The 18,948-nt window shown below is 40.4% G+C and overlaps 1 protein-coding gene across 1 annotated transcript in view; it reads left to right on the forward strand.

Annotated features, from left to right (window-relative positions):
• Window positions 1-6,253: 6,253 nt before the first annotated feature.
• Window positions 6,254-18,948, forward strand: part of ADAMTS19 (ADAM metallopeptidase with thrombospondin type 1 motif 19) — a 232,146-nt gene continuing 219,451 nt past the window's right edge. The window contains exons 1-2 of the mRNA XM_019756011.2: window positions 6,254-6,491; window positions 7,091-7,752. Of these exons, the coding sequence (XP_019611570.1) occupies window positions 6,401-6,491; window positions 7,091-7,752 (753 nt within the window). The 5' untranslated portion in view covers window positions 6,254-6,400. The remainder of the gene's footprint in view (window positions 6,492-7,090; window positions 7,753-18,948) is intronic.

An 18,948-nucleotide genomic window follows, 5' to 3' on the forward strand; every position in this document is an offset into this window, starting at 1 on the left:
GGACTCAGTGACCCATGTCTGACAAATAGATTATGGCAGCAGTGATGAGATATCACTTCTGTGGTTAGGTCATAGAAATATTGTGGCTTCATTCTTGGGTACACTCTCTTGCTCCTTCTTGGTTAGCTGCTCAAGGTCTGTGAAATATGATTGATTTTTTGATGGTGACCTTGTATCCTGTGATCTTGAGATCTAAGAATTTTTATTACTCTGAGAATTTTTTTTTGCATTTATTTTGAGGATTTTCTACATAAACAATCATGTCATTGGCAAGCAGGGACAGTGTTATTTATCCTTTTCTAACTTGTATTACGTTTAATTTATTTTTCTTGCTTACCCTTCTTAGGATTTCCAATACTGTGCTGAAGATGAGTGGTAAGAGTAAACCTTTATGCCTTGATCTCAATTACAGGGGGATAGCATTCAGTCTTTCACTCTTAGCTGTAGTTTTTTTTTAATTCTTTATCCGGTTGAAGAATTTCCCTTCTACTCTTATTATAGATTGCTGAGAGTTTTAATCATGAATGAATGTTGAATTTTGTTAAATATTTCTGCATTAATTGGTATACTTATGCGTTTTTCTTCTTTAGCTTTTTATGGTGTATTACCTTGATTTTGGAATATTGGACTAACCTTGCATTCTTTAAATAAATCTCACTGGTCATATTACATTATTCTTTTTATATATTGCTAGATTCAATTTGCTAATATTTTGTTGATTTTGCATCTATATTCATGAGATATATTGGTTTGTATTTTCCCTTTTTGTACTGGCTTCGCCTGGTTTTGGTATGAGGGTAATGCTAGCCTCATAAAATTAGTTGCAAAGTGTGGTCTTCTATTTTCTAGAGAAGATTATGTAGAATTGGTATTACTTTGAAAAAAAAGGTTCAGTAGAACGAGCCATTGAAACCATCTGGAACTAGAAATTTCCTTTTTGAATGTTTTTAAACTACAAATTTAATTTCTTTAATACCTTAAAAAAGCTTTTAGTTGAAGCTATATGATCTTTGGTTAGGTTATAGGTGAGGGCTTGTAGGAAAGCGAGGTAAATATTATTGGAAACAAAAGGAAAGGGAATCCTTATTATATGGTGGTATTAAATTCACCAACACTGTTGTCTACAGTAGAAAATGGGCCTAGTGAATTGGTTCATCCACCTAAGGACATTTCAAAAAATGTTTTGAAGGTGCCACCTGGTTTCTTCCTGCTTATGAACATGTGAAAGGAGAGAAGATGAATAGCAGAACACTGTTAACCAAAAACAGGCAGGATTTGATGGCTTTGAAATTGTTTAGTCTCTTTTTTCTGGAAAATAATGTTAAAATTAAGAACAAATTGCATCATAACAAAGATGAAATCCAGAGCATTTTCAGGAAAGCATGGTCTAATGATGAAGCCAAAGGTATGATTGTAAAATCATTTGTTAGGAAATCATAAAGATCACATATGGCCATCCAGAGTCTCTTTCTGTCAGAGTGAAGGTCCTCTGAAGTGTTTAAGTGTGTATCTCCCAGACCCTTTCAATCAAACATTAGGGCTTCTGAGAAGTCTAAGAGCACTGTCCATGCAACATGAAGAAGGGTTTATCTTAAAGAGATTTGAAGGTATGGCTCTTGTCTAGTGGACTAAACTCCATAAACATTCACAGAAGACTCACAAAGTTTGAAAAACAGAATTACATATGCAGAAACATTTCTGGACAGAGATGAGTAGAGACTATATAAAATAATATGGAGTGGTTGGACCCATACATTCTACTGTCAGGGAGCCAATGGAGAAAACTACTCAGTTGTGAATGCATACAACCTTTCATGGAAATGGAAGGATGACTTAGAGGGTAGAAACAAGTTCCCAGAGGGAAAAAGCCCAGAGCCATGGAAAGTTCTTCTCAGACCCTGAGACATAATCAAGGAACATGAAACATTTTCCCAGTTGGATTTCAGAATTACTGTGGACCAGTGACTCCTTTGTGCCTCTTCTTTTCCTCCCTTTTGAACAGAAATGTTTATAGCAGTTTTCCCCTACAGTCATATGTTGGGTGTATGGCAGACAAATAAACTCTTTCTAATTTCACAAGTCTATAGAGGGACAAGGACTAAATTAAAGGAGCTCTATTTAATGAACTTCACTGAGGACATTCATGCACAACTAGACGTGATTAAGATGTTGATGTTCTGGACTTCGAGCTGATGCTTTAATAGGATGAGCCTTTTGAGGGTCTTGGGAGGGGATGAGTGTAGTTTGCACATGGAGGAAACACAAAAAATTTATAATCACAGGGTATAAATAGTCTCTGATGGTCCATGCATTTTTTTGATATTTCTCTCTTTGGGTGTGGGCTGGACATAGTGATTTGCTTCTGATGAATAGAATATGATAGAAGTGATGGTATGTCATTGTCAAGATTAGGTTATAAAAAGACCATAGCTTACAGTTTGGGTGCATTTTCTCTCTTGGGTCACTTGTTCTGAGCAGACACATGTAATAAGCAGTCCTATGGGGAGGTCCATGTGGCAAGTTTTCTGTCAACAGCCATGTGGCTATGAAAACATCTCTATCTCCAGTTAAGTGTTTGGAAACTATAGCCCTGGCCAGGAATTTGACTGCAATCTTGTGAGAGCCTCTGCACCACAAATATCCAGCTTAGCTACTCCGAGATTTCTGATCCTTAGGACCCATATGAGATAGTGAATATTGGTTGTTTTAAACTGCTAAGTTGGTTGGTTATGCAGCAATTGATAAATATTGCACTCTCTGTGTAGCCCCCTCATCCCTGTAAATTCCAGTCATCTCACTCTGTCTTCTCAACTCTGCTAGTCTTCAGGGTTCTTTGGATTTCTCCTCCATGTGCTGAAGCCTGGACATTATCTCCAGATAAAAAGCTGGATAAATTGTAGTGATCACTTGTTTGCTCCCCTTCTCTCACAGGTCATAATTGTAGGCTGCCTGTTTTCCAATGTCTGAAAAACCATTGTTTTTTACAGTTTGTTGTTTTTTCTAATTGCTTCAAGTGAGAGTTAAATCTGGTTCCTGTTACTTTATCATGGCCAGAATCAGCCTAAGTCTTGGTGTCGATTCAGATGTGAGTGTTACTGGGAGCTGGTATCCTCGCACAACTCAGTGAAAGGGGTCTTTGTATTTTCCTAAGATTTTATGGTTTCTTGGAGGGGAAAGGATTTAAGATTAGCTTTAGGTAGTGAGAGGCTTAGGGCCAATGAGTGAAGAGAGTGAGGAAGGGCTGAAGGCATCAAAGCCAACTTTATAGAAAAGCGTGGCTTCTAAAATGCAAAACACGAGCACCTTGTGTATAAAAACAGTTGGTTCCACTTACTCTGATGCTTTGTCACTTACCTCCACCCCACAAAAGCAGTGCTTGGTTGATGCTAGCTACCATCTGGTAACATATGTATTGACCTGTCTTAAGCAGCATGTTTTTCCCAGCTGCTCTCCTCTTCCCTTTAAGGTTGGTAATGCACACACATGTCACAGTCCTGCCTTTTCTCCTCTGTTTCACCACACAATTTACTCAGTTCCAAATCAGGCTAGTTCTTTCTTTCATATATATACATACATACATACATATGTGAAATTTACTCAAACCCACTTTAACTGATGCTCTTTTTGCACGTCTAAGTCTCTTCTAGTTAGAGCACAAAAACTTCCCACAAGTCATTTCTCTCTTAGGCTTGTTCTCTCTGAGGGCCAGATAAATCATGGTGATAGTCACTGATCACCAACTGAGCTAGCGTCGTAATTCCAGATCAAGAAATTGGAATTGGAATAAAATCTTGCCAGATCTCAATTGCCATCATCTTCTTAAGCATCTTGGAGAATTTCCACACCTTTTCAGTGTAAATTGTTGAATTAGAGTGATGTAAATAAATAAATAAATAAATAAATAAATAAATAAATCATTCCTACCTTTCAAAAATTGATTACTAGGAGAAATATGTACAGAAATCATTATAACCCAAATGATTTATAAAAGCCTTTGAAAATATACCAATAAATTATAACAATATTTTAAATGGGAGAAAGAAAAGAGCTTGCTGGGCATTAGGCAAACCTTTCTGTAACAATTAAGATGAACCTCTACTATGAGGAATTGGTAGGGATTATGTGTTAGTGGGGAGGAAGAGGGGGGGGAAGGCAGAGATGGGAACATATATAGGCAACCTGTGTTTTTTGAGAAGTATATTTAATCATATAGCTCATCTAGTTTTAAGGAATTGCAAATATGTTCCAATAAATACATATAATTTAATATGTATTCCTTCTACAGTTTTACACTTTTGTTGTTGTTAAAATTACATAAGAAACATTTAAGACATATCCTAGCGGAGGTATTTCATTGAAACTAGCCTTTTGCTTAGTGATTTCCTCTATTTCTTAAAAATAAACTGCCTCTGATTTCTTGCCTAGTTTTAAGTCTGTATAATTAAGTTCTTTAAAAAGACCTGTGTGGGTTCCTAATTCAGATATTTCTTGAGTATCTGGATTCCCACCCCCATCATAGTAACTCATTTTAGAGCTTTTGCAAGACAAGGTTTGGAGACAGGTCATTTTTGACAAACACACCTAGAGTGTCTTCATGTTTGTTTTTAAACTCTGGACGACTCACAGAAAGTATTCTAAGACCCAGCTTATTCAAACAGTGGCTTTCCTTTGAAATAAGATAGTCTGCCTCCCTTAAAGGCATAGTAGTCACCTTTGACACGAGGAACAGAAGGTAAAACAACAAAGGATGTGGGGAACCGATCTCAGTGCTGGCATTTTTTAAAAAACTGATTTGCATTAACTCTTATTTCTCGGTGTCTCGCTTAGTCCAGAGGGTGCAAATGGCAGGTTAGATCAGTCACCCATGAGCCTGATGTGAAAGGTTTGATGTGGCCAAAAAAAACAGGTGTGGAAAAGGGCATAGGTACCATGAAGAGCTGCAAAAAGGGAAGCAATAATATTTAAGGTTGAAATTTTCCCAAAAGACAGAAATAGCAAAAAAACAAACAAACAAAACACACACACACAAAAAAAAAACAAAAAACACCACACGAACAAACAAACAAAAAACCCACGAAACATTTGTCAATGTACAAAAAAAGTAAAAAAGGCAAATAATCTCACCTGGCCTGAGATCTTTAGAATAAATATTTAACATTGGACCCTTTAATCTCACCCTCATTAGGAGTGTGTGTGTGTGTGTGTGTGTGTGTGTGTGAGACGGAGGGGGAGGAGGAGAGGAGAGAGAGGGAGAGAAGGGGAGGAGGAGGGAGAAATTGATAGCGCTGATGAATGGGAAGCAAGAAAGATAAGGTGGGATAAGGGGCTCAGAAATGTCAGGGTGTCTACTGTCCTGGAAACCTTTGAAGCACACTCCATGACGAATTACATTATCTCCAGGCTTAGAAAATTCCTAGAGACAAAGATGGGAAGACAAATCAAAGGTCTTTGGTAAATGGGGCTGCTGCTTTGTACTAACGTCTGCTTTGTGTGATGTGCGATGGGGTGGAGGGGTGGGGGGCGGGGGACTCGACCAAAGGAGGAGCCTGAGTAAGGGGGTGGCAAGGGGGAGGCACTTCTACCTGCACGCACCTCCGCTGGGGGTGGGTGAGTGGGTGCTGTGGTAGGATGCAAATGCAGCTCCCAGAGTAGCCAATCAGGAGTCAGGTGAGGAAATTTGGGTCCCCACCCATCCCAACCAGGAGTGTGAGCACGTGTGTGGTGTTCTGGGACCTTTGTCCCGCAAAGTAACACTTGGCGGGCACCCCTTGGTCCTTTTTCTTATTGGATCTGTTTGCATCTTTTCTCCTCCACACCCCACCTCGCGAGTCGTGTCTCCCCTCATCCCCCCACCCCGCCCCAAATTCCCTCCCACACCCTGCGGGTAAGAGCCTGCAGCAATTTGTTCCCCAGGCGTATGTGGAGATTGGCACACCAGTTTGCTGGGGCTGCAGCACGAGCCCCTGGCAGTTCGGCGCGGGTGCGGGCGGCTACCCTCGGCCGGGACACCACGACTCTCCTGCCCGCGCGGGGCAGTACTCCCCGCGTCTTCAGGCAGTGCTGTGCCTGCCTTGCGCCTGCGGGCTCTCGGCTGACTGTGGGTCGGTCCTGTGGGGCTCCGGAAACTTCTGCAACATCCAGAACACAGAAAATAGACTCATCACCTAATTCGCCAGGGAGCCGGAGCGCTGCGGTGCCTGCCCCCGCTCCTCCCCCCACCCCACCCCCGCCTGTACTCGGGCAGCCTCTCGGAGTCATACAGCAGCCCCCCGCCCCCCCGGCAGACAAAGGGCCTGGGCAAACTCGCCGCCCGGCCTCCTTGCGCTCCGGGGAGGCGGCGGCGCCCGCGGTGGATCGCGCAGAGAGGCGCGCGCGGGACAGGGAGCCGCGGGAGCGCGGGATGGGGAAGAGCTGCGAGATGCGCCTGGCTCACCTCTGCTGCTGCTGCCTCCTTTACCAGATAGGGGTCTTGTCGAATGAGACCGTTTCAGGTAAGTTCTGCCGGGTCTTGCGGCTTGCTTTCCAATGTCCCCAGCGGAGAAGGGGAACGCACGGGTCGGTAGGGCTAGTGCAGCTTGTGCGTGGCGAGCAGGGCTCAGTGGGCAGCAATGAAACGAGCGTGTGGGTGCGGAGGAAGGGGTCACGCTTGTGAGCCCAGAGCGGTTCTCCAGGCCTCTTTTTAACGATCCCGAAAGGATTAGTTCCTCTATGAGAGTAATGATGTTTGCAAAGGTGCATTTACAGTACCTGGAGGAAAACTGGGAAGCACGTAAATGGATAGCTCTGCTCTGGCATGTACTTAAGAAAATCATTTAATTGTGCTCGAATCTTTTTACCTTTCAACAACCAAGTACTGTCACCAGACTTGACTGCCTCACTCCCTCTCCCCTCCCCCCACATAATCGTACTTTTATTTTGAAAATGCTGGGGTCTGTAATCTGATCGCCAGGCTTCAGAGGTTGCAGGACTTTCAGGGGCTAGACGGGTGGTCTCTGCCGCCTTAACGCTGGAGCCCTGGGGCTGGACCAGTGTGAGCCTGGGCATGCTTGTGCACTTCAGCCCCGCACTTCTCTGTCTGCCCCGCCCGCAGGGCTGCAGTTCGCCCCCGACCGCGAGGAGTGGGAAGTCGTGTTTCCTGCACTCTGGCGCCGGGAGCCGGTGGACGCGGCTGGCGGCAGCGGGGGCAGCGCCGACTCAGGCTGGGTGCGCGGCGTTGGCGGCGGCGGAGGCGCCCGGGCGCAGGCAGCCGGCAGCTCCCGCGAGGTGCGCTCCGTGGCCCCGGCGCCGCCCGAGGAGCCCGCAGAGCGCCCTTCCGAGCCCTGTCCCCGGCCCCCACCGCCTCCGGGGGCCGAGGAGGATGAGGAGCTCGAGTCTCAGGAGCTGCCGCGGGGATCCGGTGGGGCTGCCGCCCTGTCCCCAGGCGCTCCGGCTTCGTGGCAGCCTCCGCCGCCCCCACAACCGCCCCCGTCTCCGCCCCCGGCTCAGCAAGCCGAGCCGGAAGGCGACGAGGTGCTGCTGCGGATTCCGGCCTTCTCCCGGGACCTCTACCTGCTGCTCCGGAGAGACGGCCGCTTTCTGGCGCCGCGCTTCGCGGTGGAACAGCGACCGAGTCCCGGCCCCGGCCCCGGCCCCACGCGGGCAGCAGCCGCTCCGCGCCCTCCCGTGCCGCCCGACGCCTCCTGCTTCTACACCGGGGCGGTGCTGCGGCACCCCGGCTCACTGGCCTCTTTCAGCACCTGTGGAGGTGGCCTGGTAAGCGCCCTCCTTCCCACTGCACCCCGCCCCCCCCAGCCACTCCTCCCTCGCCCCCCATAGGCCGGGCTGATTTGCATGCACCTCATTCCCTTCCGAAGTGCTCGCCCTGAACTTCACCCTGGTCTGCACTACCCAGGAATCTACAGCGCTTACCTCCCAGGGAACACATCAGGGCAGTTAGTGAATCTGAAGGCTCGTTGGAAGGGTTAACAGCCTTCTTCCAGATGTTTATACATTTCTTCCGAATACTGTAGAAACTGTCTCCTTAGAACTCTTCCCGCTGGTTTTACTTCTTTCTGTTTTCCAAAGTAAGCCCACCACGTGGTGTCTTTCAAGAGAATGGAAGACAACCAATCTGCTCACTGCTGAATCTCTGTCCTCCGTGTGTGCCCCCACCTCCAGTTCCTCATCTATTTATCTTATTGTTTTTTTCATGTCTTACTTCAAAGTTGTCAGAACTGTTCTCTAAATTACGTTCTGACGACTGTTTAGAATTTAAACACATCCACAGCCTCACCGGTAAGGGACAGGCGCTGAGCTGTACCAACGGAAAGCCTGGGAGCTGTTAGCTCACGGCTGACATTAGATCCAGTCGGTTTTCAAAAGGTTATGGTTCCATGATTTAACATTTTCTTTTCTAAGGTTTGCATTTTATTTGGCAATAGTTCCTTTTCTTTTCTCCACTCCATGAAGGAAAGTAGCAAGCGCAAGAGACTTGCTAAAAGGCCTGTTGGAACTGGAGATTGAAAAAGCCATTTGCTGGGTCTGAACAGTAGAGATCTCATTCGAGTTTTTCCTCATCTGTCTTAACGCAGGGTTTGGAATAATTGTTACCTCCTGTAAGTTGGCCTTTATTTTGTGGTAAAGTATACATAGCATAAAAGTTACCGTTTTAACCATTTTTAAATGTCTACTTCAGTGGCATTAGGTACATTCACGTTGCTGTGCAGCTATCGTCACCATGACCTTTACTATTGGTTTAAGGCAAAACCTACAAAATATTGAAAACACCCATGTGACTTGTGGCTTCATTTTGTTGTTCCTAGTGAGCTGTTGATAAAATCCACAAGGACTCGTCTGAAAGCAACGTGTCTATTTGGAGAAAAATCTAATAGTAATTATTTAATCCTTTTCAAAGTACTTAATCTTTCTGGACCTCATGTTTCTTATTTATAGCAGAAAATATCAGCACAATCAAAGGTACCCCAAACCATGAAGTGTCAAAAGATGGTTAAAAAGCCAAACAAAATGAAACTGGAAATTTTTACCTATGCTCTCCTAAGGTCCCATAGTCAAATGATGTAAATTGCTGGACAGGGCTAGATTTTACCAGATGCTCATAATGATGAATATTCAAATATGGACATTTTTAGCCATGAGTGAGAAGAATTGGCATGGAAAAATCACATGAAAAGCTTTTAAAAATGTTTTTTGTGGAACTGATGTTTGAACACTTCACTGGGAGAAACTTTTTGTGGGGATTTCATTGTCCACTAGTTTTTGGCCGGGAATTAAGTAATTACATATAGAAAGTTCTTGGTGTGGTGGAAGGAATAGGGGATAAAGCATTTCACTGTGTTGAAATGTGGGCTTTTGGTCACATTTTCCAAATGAGCTATGCCTTCTCTCCATACTTAAGGGAGCAAAGTTAGAATTATGAGTAGGTTTTTCATAGACTGAATAGGAGTTTGACATACCTCCCTGTTTATCATGTTGGACTTCTACTCACTTTTCCTATTAACCACATATGCATATGTTCTGAACTGGGAAGTCTTTGTTATTGAGGAATGCTGACGTTGCCAGCAATACAGTATAGCAGTCGAACTTTGAGTAAAAAGTTAGGCAAATAGCCAGGAAGGGTGGGTTTGTTACTCCAGGCTCTCCCCTGCCAGCCCTTTTCCCTGAGGGTCGGTTAGGAAAGAGTGAGCCTAAACTGTTATCTGAATTCTAGCATTGGCTTGTTCCCCAATGATGGACAAGTCCTTTACTTCTCTGGGCTTCAGTTTTCATAAGTAAAAAGGAGAGAATTGGATAATGTAATTAGCAATTGGATGGTAGAATTAAAATTCTATTGGATGTTAAATGTATTCTTGGTCCTGTGTTAGGGGCTCATAGGTTAGAAGGACATCATATACAAGTAGATGAGACATAGGTTGTCGTGAAACAGTGAGATACTGACACGATGAAGCAAATGTTACGCTTGAGGTAAAGTCCCGCTTGGGCAGTTGGAGAAGGCTTCCCAAAGCAGACAGAGTTTAATTGGATTTGTAAGCACGGAGAGGCTTTCTCTTGGCAGAAAAGGGCTGAAGAGAGTTTTAGATGGAGGGAAGAGACTGAGTGGAGATGTGGAATTGCAGTGTATCAAGGGAACGAAAAAAAATTTCCCATGACTAGGCCAGATGATGCGATAAGGGGAAATGATCCTAAAATACCTGGTGAGATCAGACCTCAAAAGCCTTGGATGTAGAGCATGGGGTTTTTAGCTGGCTGTTGATTATCACAGGACTACGTTTTTGGTCCTCTATATTTCCAGAATTCTGTGATCCTGTAATTCTAATGTGAGGAATCACGGTGTCTTGATACGAAGGTGAATTACTTATAAATGCAAGTGCCTTTAATTTGCAACAGTTTTTTCTTCTCAGGACCAGCTTTCTGATCCTCAGTTATCCTTTCCCTTTTCTCAGTGGCTATGCCTACTGGTGCCTGAGCTCCTCAACACCTTTTGGATTGTTACATATTTGAAAGGATCCGAAAGTCTCTTCCAAAGGAAATAGACCGTCAGCTATCCAGTATTACAAAGTGGTGAACATTTATGAGATTGGCCACTTCATTCTTAGATTTCAATCTAACTTGTGCTGTGAAGGGAAAAATGCTAGAATGGAGATTTTGGGTACTTGGTCAGGTGCTGCCTTTTCAAAGTGCATAATCTTTCTGGGTCTCATTTTCCCTATTTATTACATGCACAAATGGTATTGTATATTTAACAATTGATGTATGAAGTGTTCTTGCTATTTACCCTTATTAGTCTCTAATATTGAATAATAATCTTATTTGAGCCACACAGTCACTCTAACAGGCACACAAATATCATAATACTAAGCAATTAAACATTTATTGAACAGTTCATTTGAGCAAGGCATTGTGCAGATACACAGAGTAAGACGAAGAAGACGAAGAAGGTTTGGTAGGTTTCAAGGAGTTCCCAACCTGGCCCTCCAATCATAAATGTAAACAGGGAAATACAGTAGGTTGAGATATGTACAAATGTAGGTATGCCCTAAGTGCCATGAGGGGACTACCTTGTTCATCTCTTTTCATTTCTGCACCATTGTAAGATACCTACTTTTTAATAGGCATTCAATAAAAATCACTGAATAAAATACAACACATAGCACTTTATTATGCTTGAAATAATCTCTAAAAAATTAAAATACAAAAAATAACAAATTAAATTCCATGAAAAAGTGCAGCAGTTATGGTTGGTCAAAATTAACACAACACTTACACACATACACACACGCACACACACTAGGCTAAGGTAAACTATGTCATCACAAACCTTGCTTATGGTTCTCTTTAGATGGACTGTTGAAACGGCTATCAGTAATATTTAGATTAATTTTCCAGGGTGATAAAGAGTGACTCCTAAAACTATTTAAATGTAGAGTTTTATATAGTAGTCATTTTGATTAGCTCTTGATACATAATCTGCAGCTTTGTGTAAATTCATTTTCTTTTTTCGCAATTTACTCCCTTACTTGAATTAAAGTATTTGATGCCATAGCAAGTGTTGAACATTTAAATATTTGGGGGAACCCATTTTGGACAAGGTACTTTACCAAGTACCAGTACGAAAGCAGGAGGGGAAAGTGTCAGCGCAGGGGCCGGGGGAAAGGGTACTGCATAATGAGAAGACCTGGGGTAGAAGGGGCATCAACATCCCATGGAAAAAGTAACACAGACTCACCTCGCACATCTACCTTCTCCGTTTGAACCAAATCTTAGGAACGACAGAAAATGTATTCTAAGTAAATCTAAAGCAGTATTATGAAAGAATGCCATCAGTGCATCAGACATTTTGAATATCTCCTGAAAGACTGCAAACAGTTTGGATTGGATTAATGGAAAACATATATGGACGTTAGAAAACATCTGTGAATGGTGGGAGCTATGTCAGAGGAGCTGCTGCATACACAGAGAAAGAGGGTGCAGTGGGCAGGGGGGTGGCCCAGAACAACAGTGTCATTGGCCTTTTCTGATGTCCAGTTATGCCAGCCAGCGGAGGCCAAATGTGTGTCCCTAGGCAAGAGCAGAGAGAACAGACAGAGCTTTCCGGGGCATATTGATGACACCAGAGGACAGGTGAATTATTGGCTCCCTGCTTCCAGGAGATGGTCCTGTCTCCAAATAACTGGAGGAGAGCTGGGTACCTGAACTAGTCAACAGGTGGGGAAACCAAAAAGAGATGAGCTGACACCCAAGAATATTTTTTAAGAAAATGAACCATATGAAAGAGAGTCATCAAACTCTGGTTAGTCAATACATGAAGCGACAGAAGTAACAGAATAAATAGAATACTTCAGCAGAGATATAAGAATGGGTATATATTCATGGAAAACAAACAGGAATAGCTTCTATTCAGAAAAAAATGATTAGATACACTGGAATTAAAATTTTTTGATCATTGGAATTAAGAACTTTGAAGATGAACTGATGAGTAAATTTGTGACGTAGATCAAACCCAGAAATTATCCCAGAACATAATATAAAGACAAATGGATGCAAAATATGAAAGAAAAGTTGTTAGCCATAAGTCATAGATCTAGATGGTCCACATTTCTCTAATAGGCGTTAATTTTTAAAATAAGTTATATAGAGTTTTAAAAATACATGCAGTGTATCTAAACATTGGATTCTCATTTAAATCACCAAACTATACATTCATTAGGCAACCTTTGGGTGTAAGGCCAGATATTACTTACTCCATTGAGTGTAGGTCAGAGAAATGGTGTTCCATACGAACCTAACTCAGCATTGCACCCAAACCAATTTCCAATATAGGTTTCTATATTTAGAATAAAAATTAAAGACAATTTATTTGCAGAATCCTGGACTTCTAAAATTTTCAAATCTTTTTTTTCCATTTTTACTTAAATTTATTAGGATAACATTGGTTAATAACATAAATTTCAGGTATATGACTTTATAATACAACATCTGTATTCTGTAATGTGTGCTCACCACTCAAAGCCTGGTTATACAAGTACATTTGACCGTCTTCACCCTCTTCGTCCTCCCCTCATCCCCTGCCCCTCTGGTAACACCATTCTCTTTATCTATGAGTTTGTTTTTTGTTTGTTTTGTTTGTTTATTTTGTTGCTTTTTGTTTTATGTCCGAATATGAATGATAGCATATGGTTTTTGTCCTTATCTGTCTGACTTATTGCACGTAGCATAATACTCTCAAGATCCATCCATGTTGTTGCAAATGGCAATATTTCATTGTTTTTATGGCTGAGTAGTAGTCCATTGTATACATGTACCACATCTTCTTTATCCATTCACCCATCAAAGGACACTTAGGTTGTTTCCATGTCTTGGCTATTGTGAATAATGTTGCAGTGAACATAGGGATACATATATCTTCATGAATAAGTGTTATAGAATTTTTTTTTTGAATTTTTTACAGTTGTTTCATCCCAAATGAATTTAGAGATTTTTTTTAAAAAGTGACTTTCCAAAATAATCATGGAAACAAAGACATCTTTTGTACTCATAGTTCACTGGCTATAACATTTAGTGTTTGATTAAGTTATGTAATTTCAAAATGTTGTGCCTACATGTGCTCAAACAAATACAGTTGATTGTTGTTAAACATGCCAGCCTACTGGTAGAAATCATTGTTCGCAGTAAGACAAGGGAGGAATCTACTAGCTTTGAGCGTTCAGCATGCAGTGGGTTCTGAATGGCGTGTACTGTTATTTAATTCAATGATATGAGTTGCATTGGCAAATATGACCATTGTTTATTTGTTAGAGGTTAAGAGAGCTTTCATTGTATCAGAATCCAATTTGCCAGAGATAAAGGAAGATACACCTTCAGACGGAAGGACCGACCTCCAAACTCTGAGTGACATAAGAGAGACCCAAACCCAGACACATTGTGACAGAATATTAGAAAATCAAAGATAAAGAGAAAATTCTACAAGTTTAATAAAGGAGAGATTTTCTACAATGAAATGAGTATCAGGTTGACATTAGAGATTGGACACTCGAGGATCATGAGTTGATAACTTCAGGGTTCTGAGGAAACGTTCTCAGGATTCTCAGGGTTCTCAGGATTTTCAATCCTGAACTTAGCCAAACTATCATTTAAACCTATAGGCAAATTCAAATCATTTTCAAAATTATAAGCACTCAAATCTTACTGCACAGAACCGCCAAAAAGTTGTGCAATGAAAAGTCTTCCCCCAACACCCGTTCCCCAGTTATTACTCAATGTTCCTACCTAGAGGTTAGTAGTTTCTAGTGTTTGATCTAGAGCTAGCTGATGCATAAACAAATAAATATCTATATATAAATTTGTAGCTTTTTAAGCCAACATGATTTACACATACATGTGAAATGATTACGTCTGAGTACATCAAGAGATTCCCCTTTCTGTTTCGGTAGTTCCATTTTATTTGCAAGTGTGTGCCATAATCTACCTAATCAGTTTGGAGTTGCTGTACATTTGATTCCAGTATTTTCCTATTATGAACAGTGCTAAATAAATATTAGGTTGGTGCAAAAGTAATTGCAGTTTTTGCAGTTTAACCTTTTAAACTGCAATTACTTTTACACCAATCTAATAGGACTCTATAGATATGCCGTTTTCCCTATGTAATGAATATCTGCATCCAAGGGCATGTATATTGGTCAATTGAGGCGATATTGCCTGATTCATACCATAAAGTGGTGCCGCTTTACATTCTCAGGCCCGCAGAGTATAAGAATGCGTCTTTCTCCTATGTTGTTATCAATATGGGTGTTACTAAAAATTTTGATCTTTGTGCAATCTAATAGGCAAAAAAGTTTTTATCTCAATGTAGTTTTAATTTACATCTTTTTGTATTATGATGAGGCTGAAATCTTTTCATATTTTTATGCTTATTTCCTCTCCTGTGAACTTTCTGTTCATATCATCTCATTATTTTATTAGGTTTTTGGTCTTTGTCACTTCTAATTCCAGAGCTTTTTTAATATGAACATTTTAAAATGATAAATGCTAATAACAGAATATTATATGCTGAGTATAGAAAGTTTAGAAAATATGTAAAATAAGACATCTGTAATCCTACCATCCATAGATAACCGCTGTTAACTTTTTAGTGGATATGCTTCAAAGGAAATACAAGTATCAAATAAACATTCACAGTATTTATTAAATTTTCTGGTAAGCTAGGAAAAGAAAATTTTCTCAAACATCATTTTTGTTCATAATATTGGCACAAATTATGCAGATTGATAATATCCAGTGGGCATGCCTGGGGAACACTTAATGTTATACATTACAGGAGTGTAAGTTGGTCGAGCGTTTTGTATGGTATATATTTAAATTTTAAATGTGCTTACCCTACTTTTCAGCAATCCTGCTGGTAGGTATCAGTGTTACAGGAATATTCATATATGTGTAAAAGATTTATGGATGAGCCTCTTCGTTGCAGCTGTTTTCTAGAGCAGAACACTAAATATTCATCAGTAGTGGGCTAGTTATCCCTATATTGTGCTGAATGTCCAGAGAAAAAAAGATACAAGAAATGGTTCCTTGCTTCAAAGTATTTACAGTCTTCTAGGAACCATTTCTTTGCCTCACCTTCCTGTTTTCCCTGTGTTCATCACGGTTCTTGGATTTAGTAAGTGTTTGATGTTTTATATTAACTTAAGAAGGATCCTGTGGTTTTCTAGTTTAAAACTTAGAATGACACAGATGACCATGGTCCTGCTGACACACCTGTGTTTGAATGGGGCAATATGCAGATACGGCATACTTAAGTCATTCGTCTTATTTAAAAAAGCAGTATAGTGAATTCTAATCAAAAGGATCAGCATGCTGGGGGAATAAGTGCCGTTGTACATTAACAGTTAATAAACTCTTTAATCATGTATTAGTCTATGTCTTAGTGAGCTGAGAGAATTCAGGCACGGGCCAATTTTCTGAGAAAAATTTTTGTTTATTTAAATAATACTTATTAATATTAATATTATATATTTTTATTTGAAGCGTAGTCACTGAATCATAAGTAGAGTATACTTTTTTAATTCAGGAAATTCTTTATAGGAGTCTTAAAATGTTTTTTATGCAACACTAAAACAGTACGTTTTTATTGAGGTAGTGCATAATTGAATGTTTTTGCTTAATTGCAATGACATTTTTACCCCACATGGTTTTATTGCTTTGTGTTTGCAAAATAAAGAATAATCAGAGGAGTTCCAGGTTTCTGATAGATGGGAAGTGTATTAAGTTAGGCACATAATCTTGACATATCTTGCGGCAGTGGGAGAACCAGTGGTCCGTCTTGGATTATGACTTGGGGGTTTTCTGAAAGGAAGCTTTAAGATCCCCTTAGCCAAGTGAGGACCATAAGTTGATACAGAGTGCATTTAGGGTGCAGCCATGGTGAACACATCATCTTGTCTCCATCTCATCTTTATTCTAATGCCAAGCCCTAGACTGAGAGAAGTGAGAAAATGGGAACTCAGCCATTTCAATGCTCCCAGATATTTGAACAGAATTATTGCATGGCGGTGCTGGGAAGGCCCTTGGGGATGAGATAGCTTAGGACTTGTCTTTCCAGCAAGAGAGACTTGATGTCATTTCATAATTCATGTGCATATAACTGCAGCAAATTATTAACTCTTCAGGCTTCCACTCAGATGATCCAGGGGCTGACGCTGCTGAGTCCAGGCCAGTTTTGGCATTATTAAACAGGTTCTGCTTGCCTGTTGTCTTCCATTAAAAAAATAAGATCTAAATATATGTTTTTCTTCACAAGCGTGTAAAGATATTTTACCCCAGATGTTTTTCAGCCCTCTTACCTCTGCCTGGCTTCATCTAAAATATATGAGCATTTCTGCAGAGAGCCCACATTGCTAGCTATTTCCTTATGTTTCTTGGTGCCCTGTTTCTTAAAGCCTGGTGTGCAGACACACCTTATCAAAGTCATGGTGGTGGGAGTGAGGTAGAGGAAGTTGGGGATTCCCCATGTAACATGAAAATCCCAGACTGAGCCTCAAACCAAGTAAATATATTTAAAAAGAATCCAAGGTAATTCTTATGCAAGCTAACATTTGAGGGCAGCCACTCTGCTGGCTCTGAAAACTCAAAAACTCATGATCTTTAATAAGTCGGTTTGCATCCACCAGACCTTACACCCTAGGTGTTGCGAATGAATTTTAATGTTCTTTTTTAGTTCCAATTATAATAAACTTGGATACTTTCTGTCTGGACCTTTAACATCCTCCCAGGAACCCCCTTAGATCCCATTGAGCTAGAAAGGATTTTATGGATTTCAAATGATAATTCAATAGGCTATACACATGAACAGGTTGGGAGATCATATAATGGGACCTTAAGGCCAATATGAATATTTTTCTACTCTTCAGGTGAAAAAATATTCACAAGTTGAAAGTCACTTCCCATTCTAGAATTTGGAAGGAAATAGAGCAAATTATTTCAAACTATCATGAATATGGGTAATGTAGCAGGAGACTTACTCCAGATATTTCACAATTGTTATTGTAATAACATAAAATTTATCAGAATTAAAGGAAGAAACATACGTTCAGATTTGAAGGGGCCTACCGTATCCCAAGTTCAGATATGAGTAGATGAAGACCAGGCACATTGTAGAGGAATATTAGAACATCAGTGAGAAACAAGTTCACTCTTTGTGAGAGATTATCTACACTGATTGGCAGTGCATTGTGGTCAGGTTAAGAGGATGATGGAGATGCAGGAGAATTAAATGGTAAGCTATCCAAATGACAGACATAAAATAGCAAGTTTTATCTATGCATTCACATCCTAAGAATTTGGATGTCAAGAGTCCCATAAAACTCATTAGAGTTAACAGTCAAAAACGAAAAAAATAACATGCTAAGAGGAGTGGCCAGGCAAATAATTATATTAGCTAATCTGACTAGTGCAAATGGCCTGTCTCCATTATAATTTAGATTTAAATGTATGTAATAGCAGCTAAAGTGTGATACTTATATCTCCACTATAAAAGTATCACATGACCAGCAAATATTTTAGTGTGCCCTGTTCACAAAAAGATAGTTCAATTATTGATAGAGGAACTTAGGTATAACTAGCATAGGGTTTTTGTGTTGTCTGAGTCTGGTTGCTGGTAAAGTAAATATAACTTCAAAATTTTATTACAGCAAAATAGAAAGTTTGAGTAATTTATCATGGAAATAACAATTGTGTACAAATGTAATTAACAAAGTATTATGTCTGAGTAAGTTATTGTGGAAATATCTGTCTTTTCCTAAATTTAATTGTTTAGTGCACCATTTTATCTACTAACAGGGATAATTCCTGTGTTTCTATAACTCTTTAGTTAGAGGTGGTTGTAATTAGTAATGTTTTGAAAAATATCGAATTGGTTTCTTAGGATGAAAATGCCTATATAGAAACTTTTCTGAGAAGAACCTAATTATTAGTAAGATAGACTCTTGTATAGGTCCATGTATGTGATTTGTCAGTGTAACAAATTGAAAAGGATATTGTGAATGCTTTTTTTTCCTAATATTTTTTTTCTGGGATGATTTACATACCATGAAATTCACCCAAATGTACAATCCAGTGATTTTTAGTACATTTACAGACTTGTACAACCATCATCACAATCCAGTTTTAAAACATTTCCATCACCCCAAGGAACCCCTCATACCCAGTTGCAGTCATTCTATTCCTGCCTCTCCAGCCCTAAGCAACCATTAATCTACTTTCTGTTTCTATAGGTTTGCCTTTACATTTTGTATAAATGAAATCATATAAAATTTGGTGTTTTGTGTCTGGTTTCTTAAATTTAGCATAATGTTTTTGAGGTTCATCCATGTGGTAGCATGTGTCAGTAGTTTATTCTTTTTCCTTGCTGAGTAATAAACCATTGCTTAGCTAGACCACATTGGGTTTACCCATTCGTCA

Source organism: Rhinolophus sinicus, linkage group LG10 (genome assembly GCF_036562045.2).
Source record: "Rhinolophus sinicus isolate RSC01 linkage group LG10, ASM3656204v1, whole genome shotgun sequence".
Lineage (NCBI taxonomy): Eukaryota > Metazoa > Chordata > Mammalia > Chiroptera > Rhinolophidae > Rhinolophus > Rhinolophus sinicus.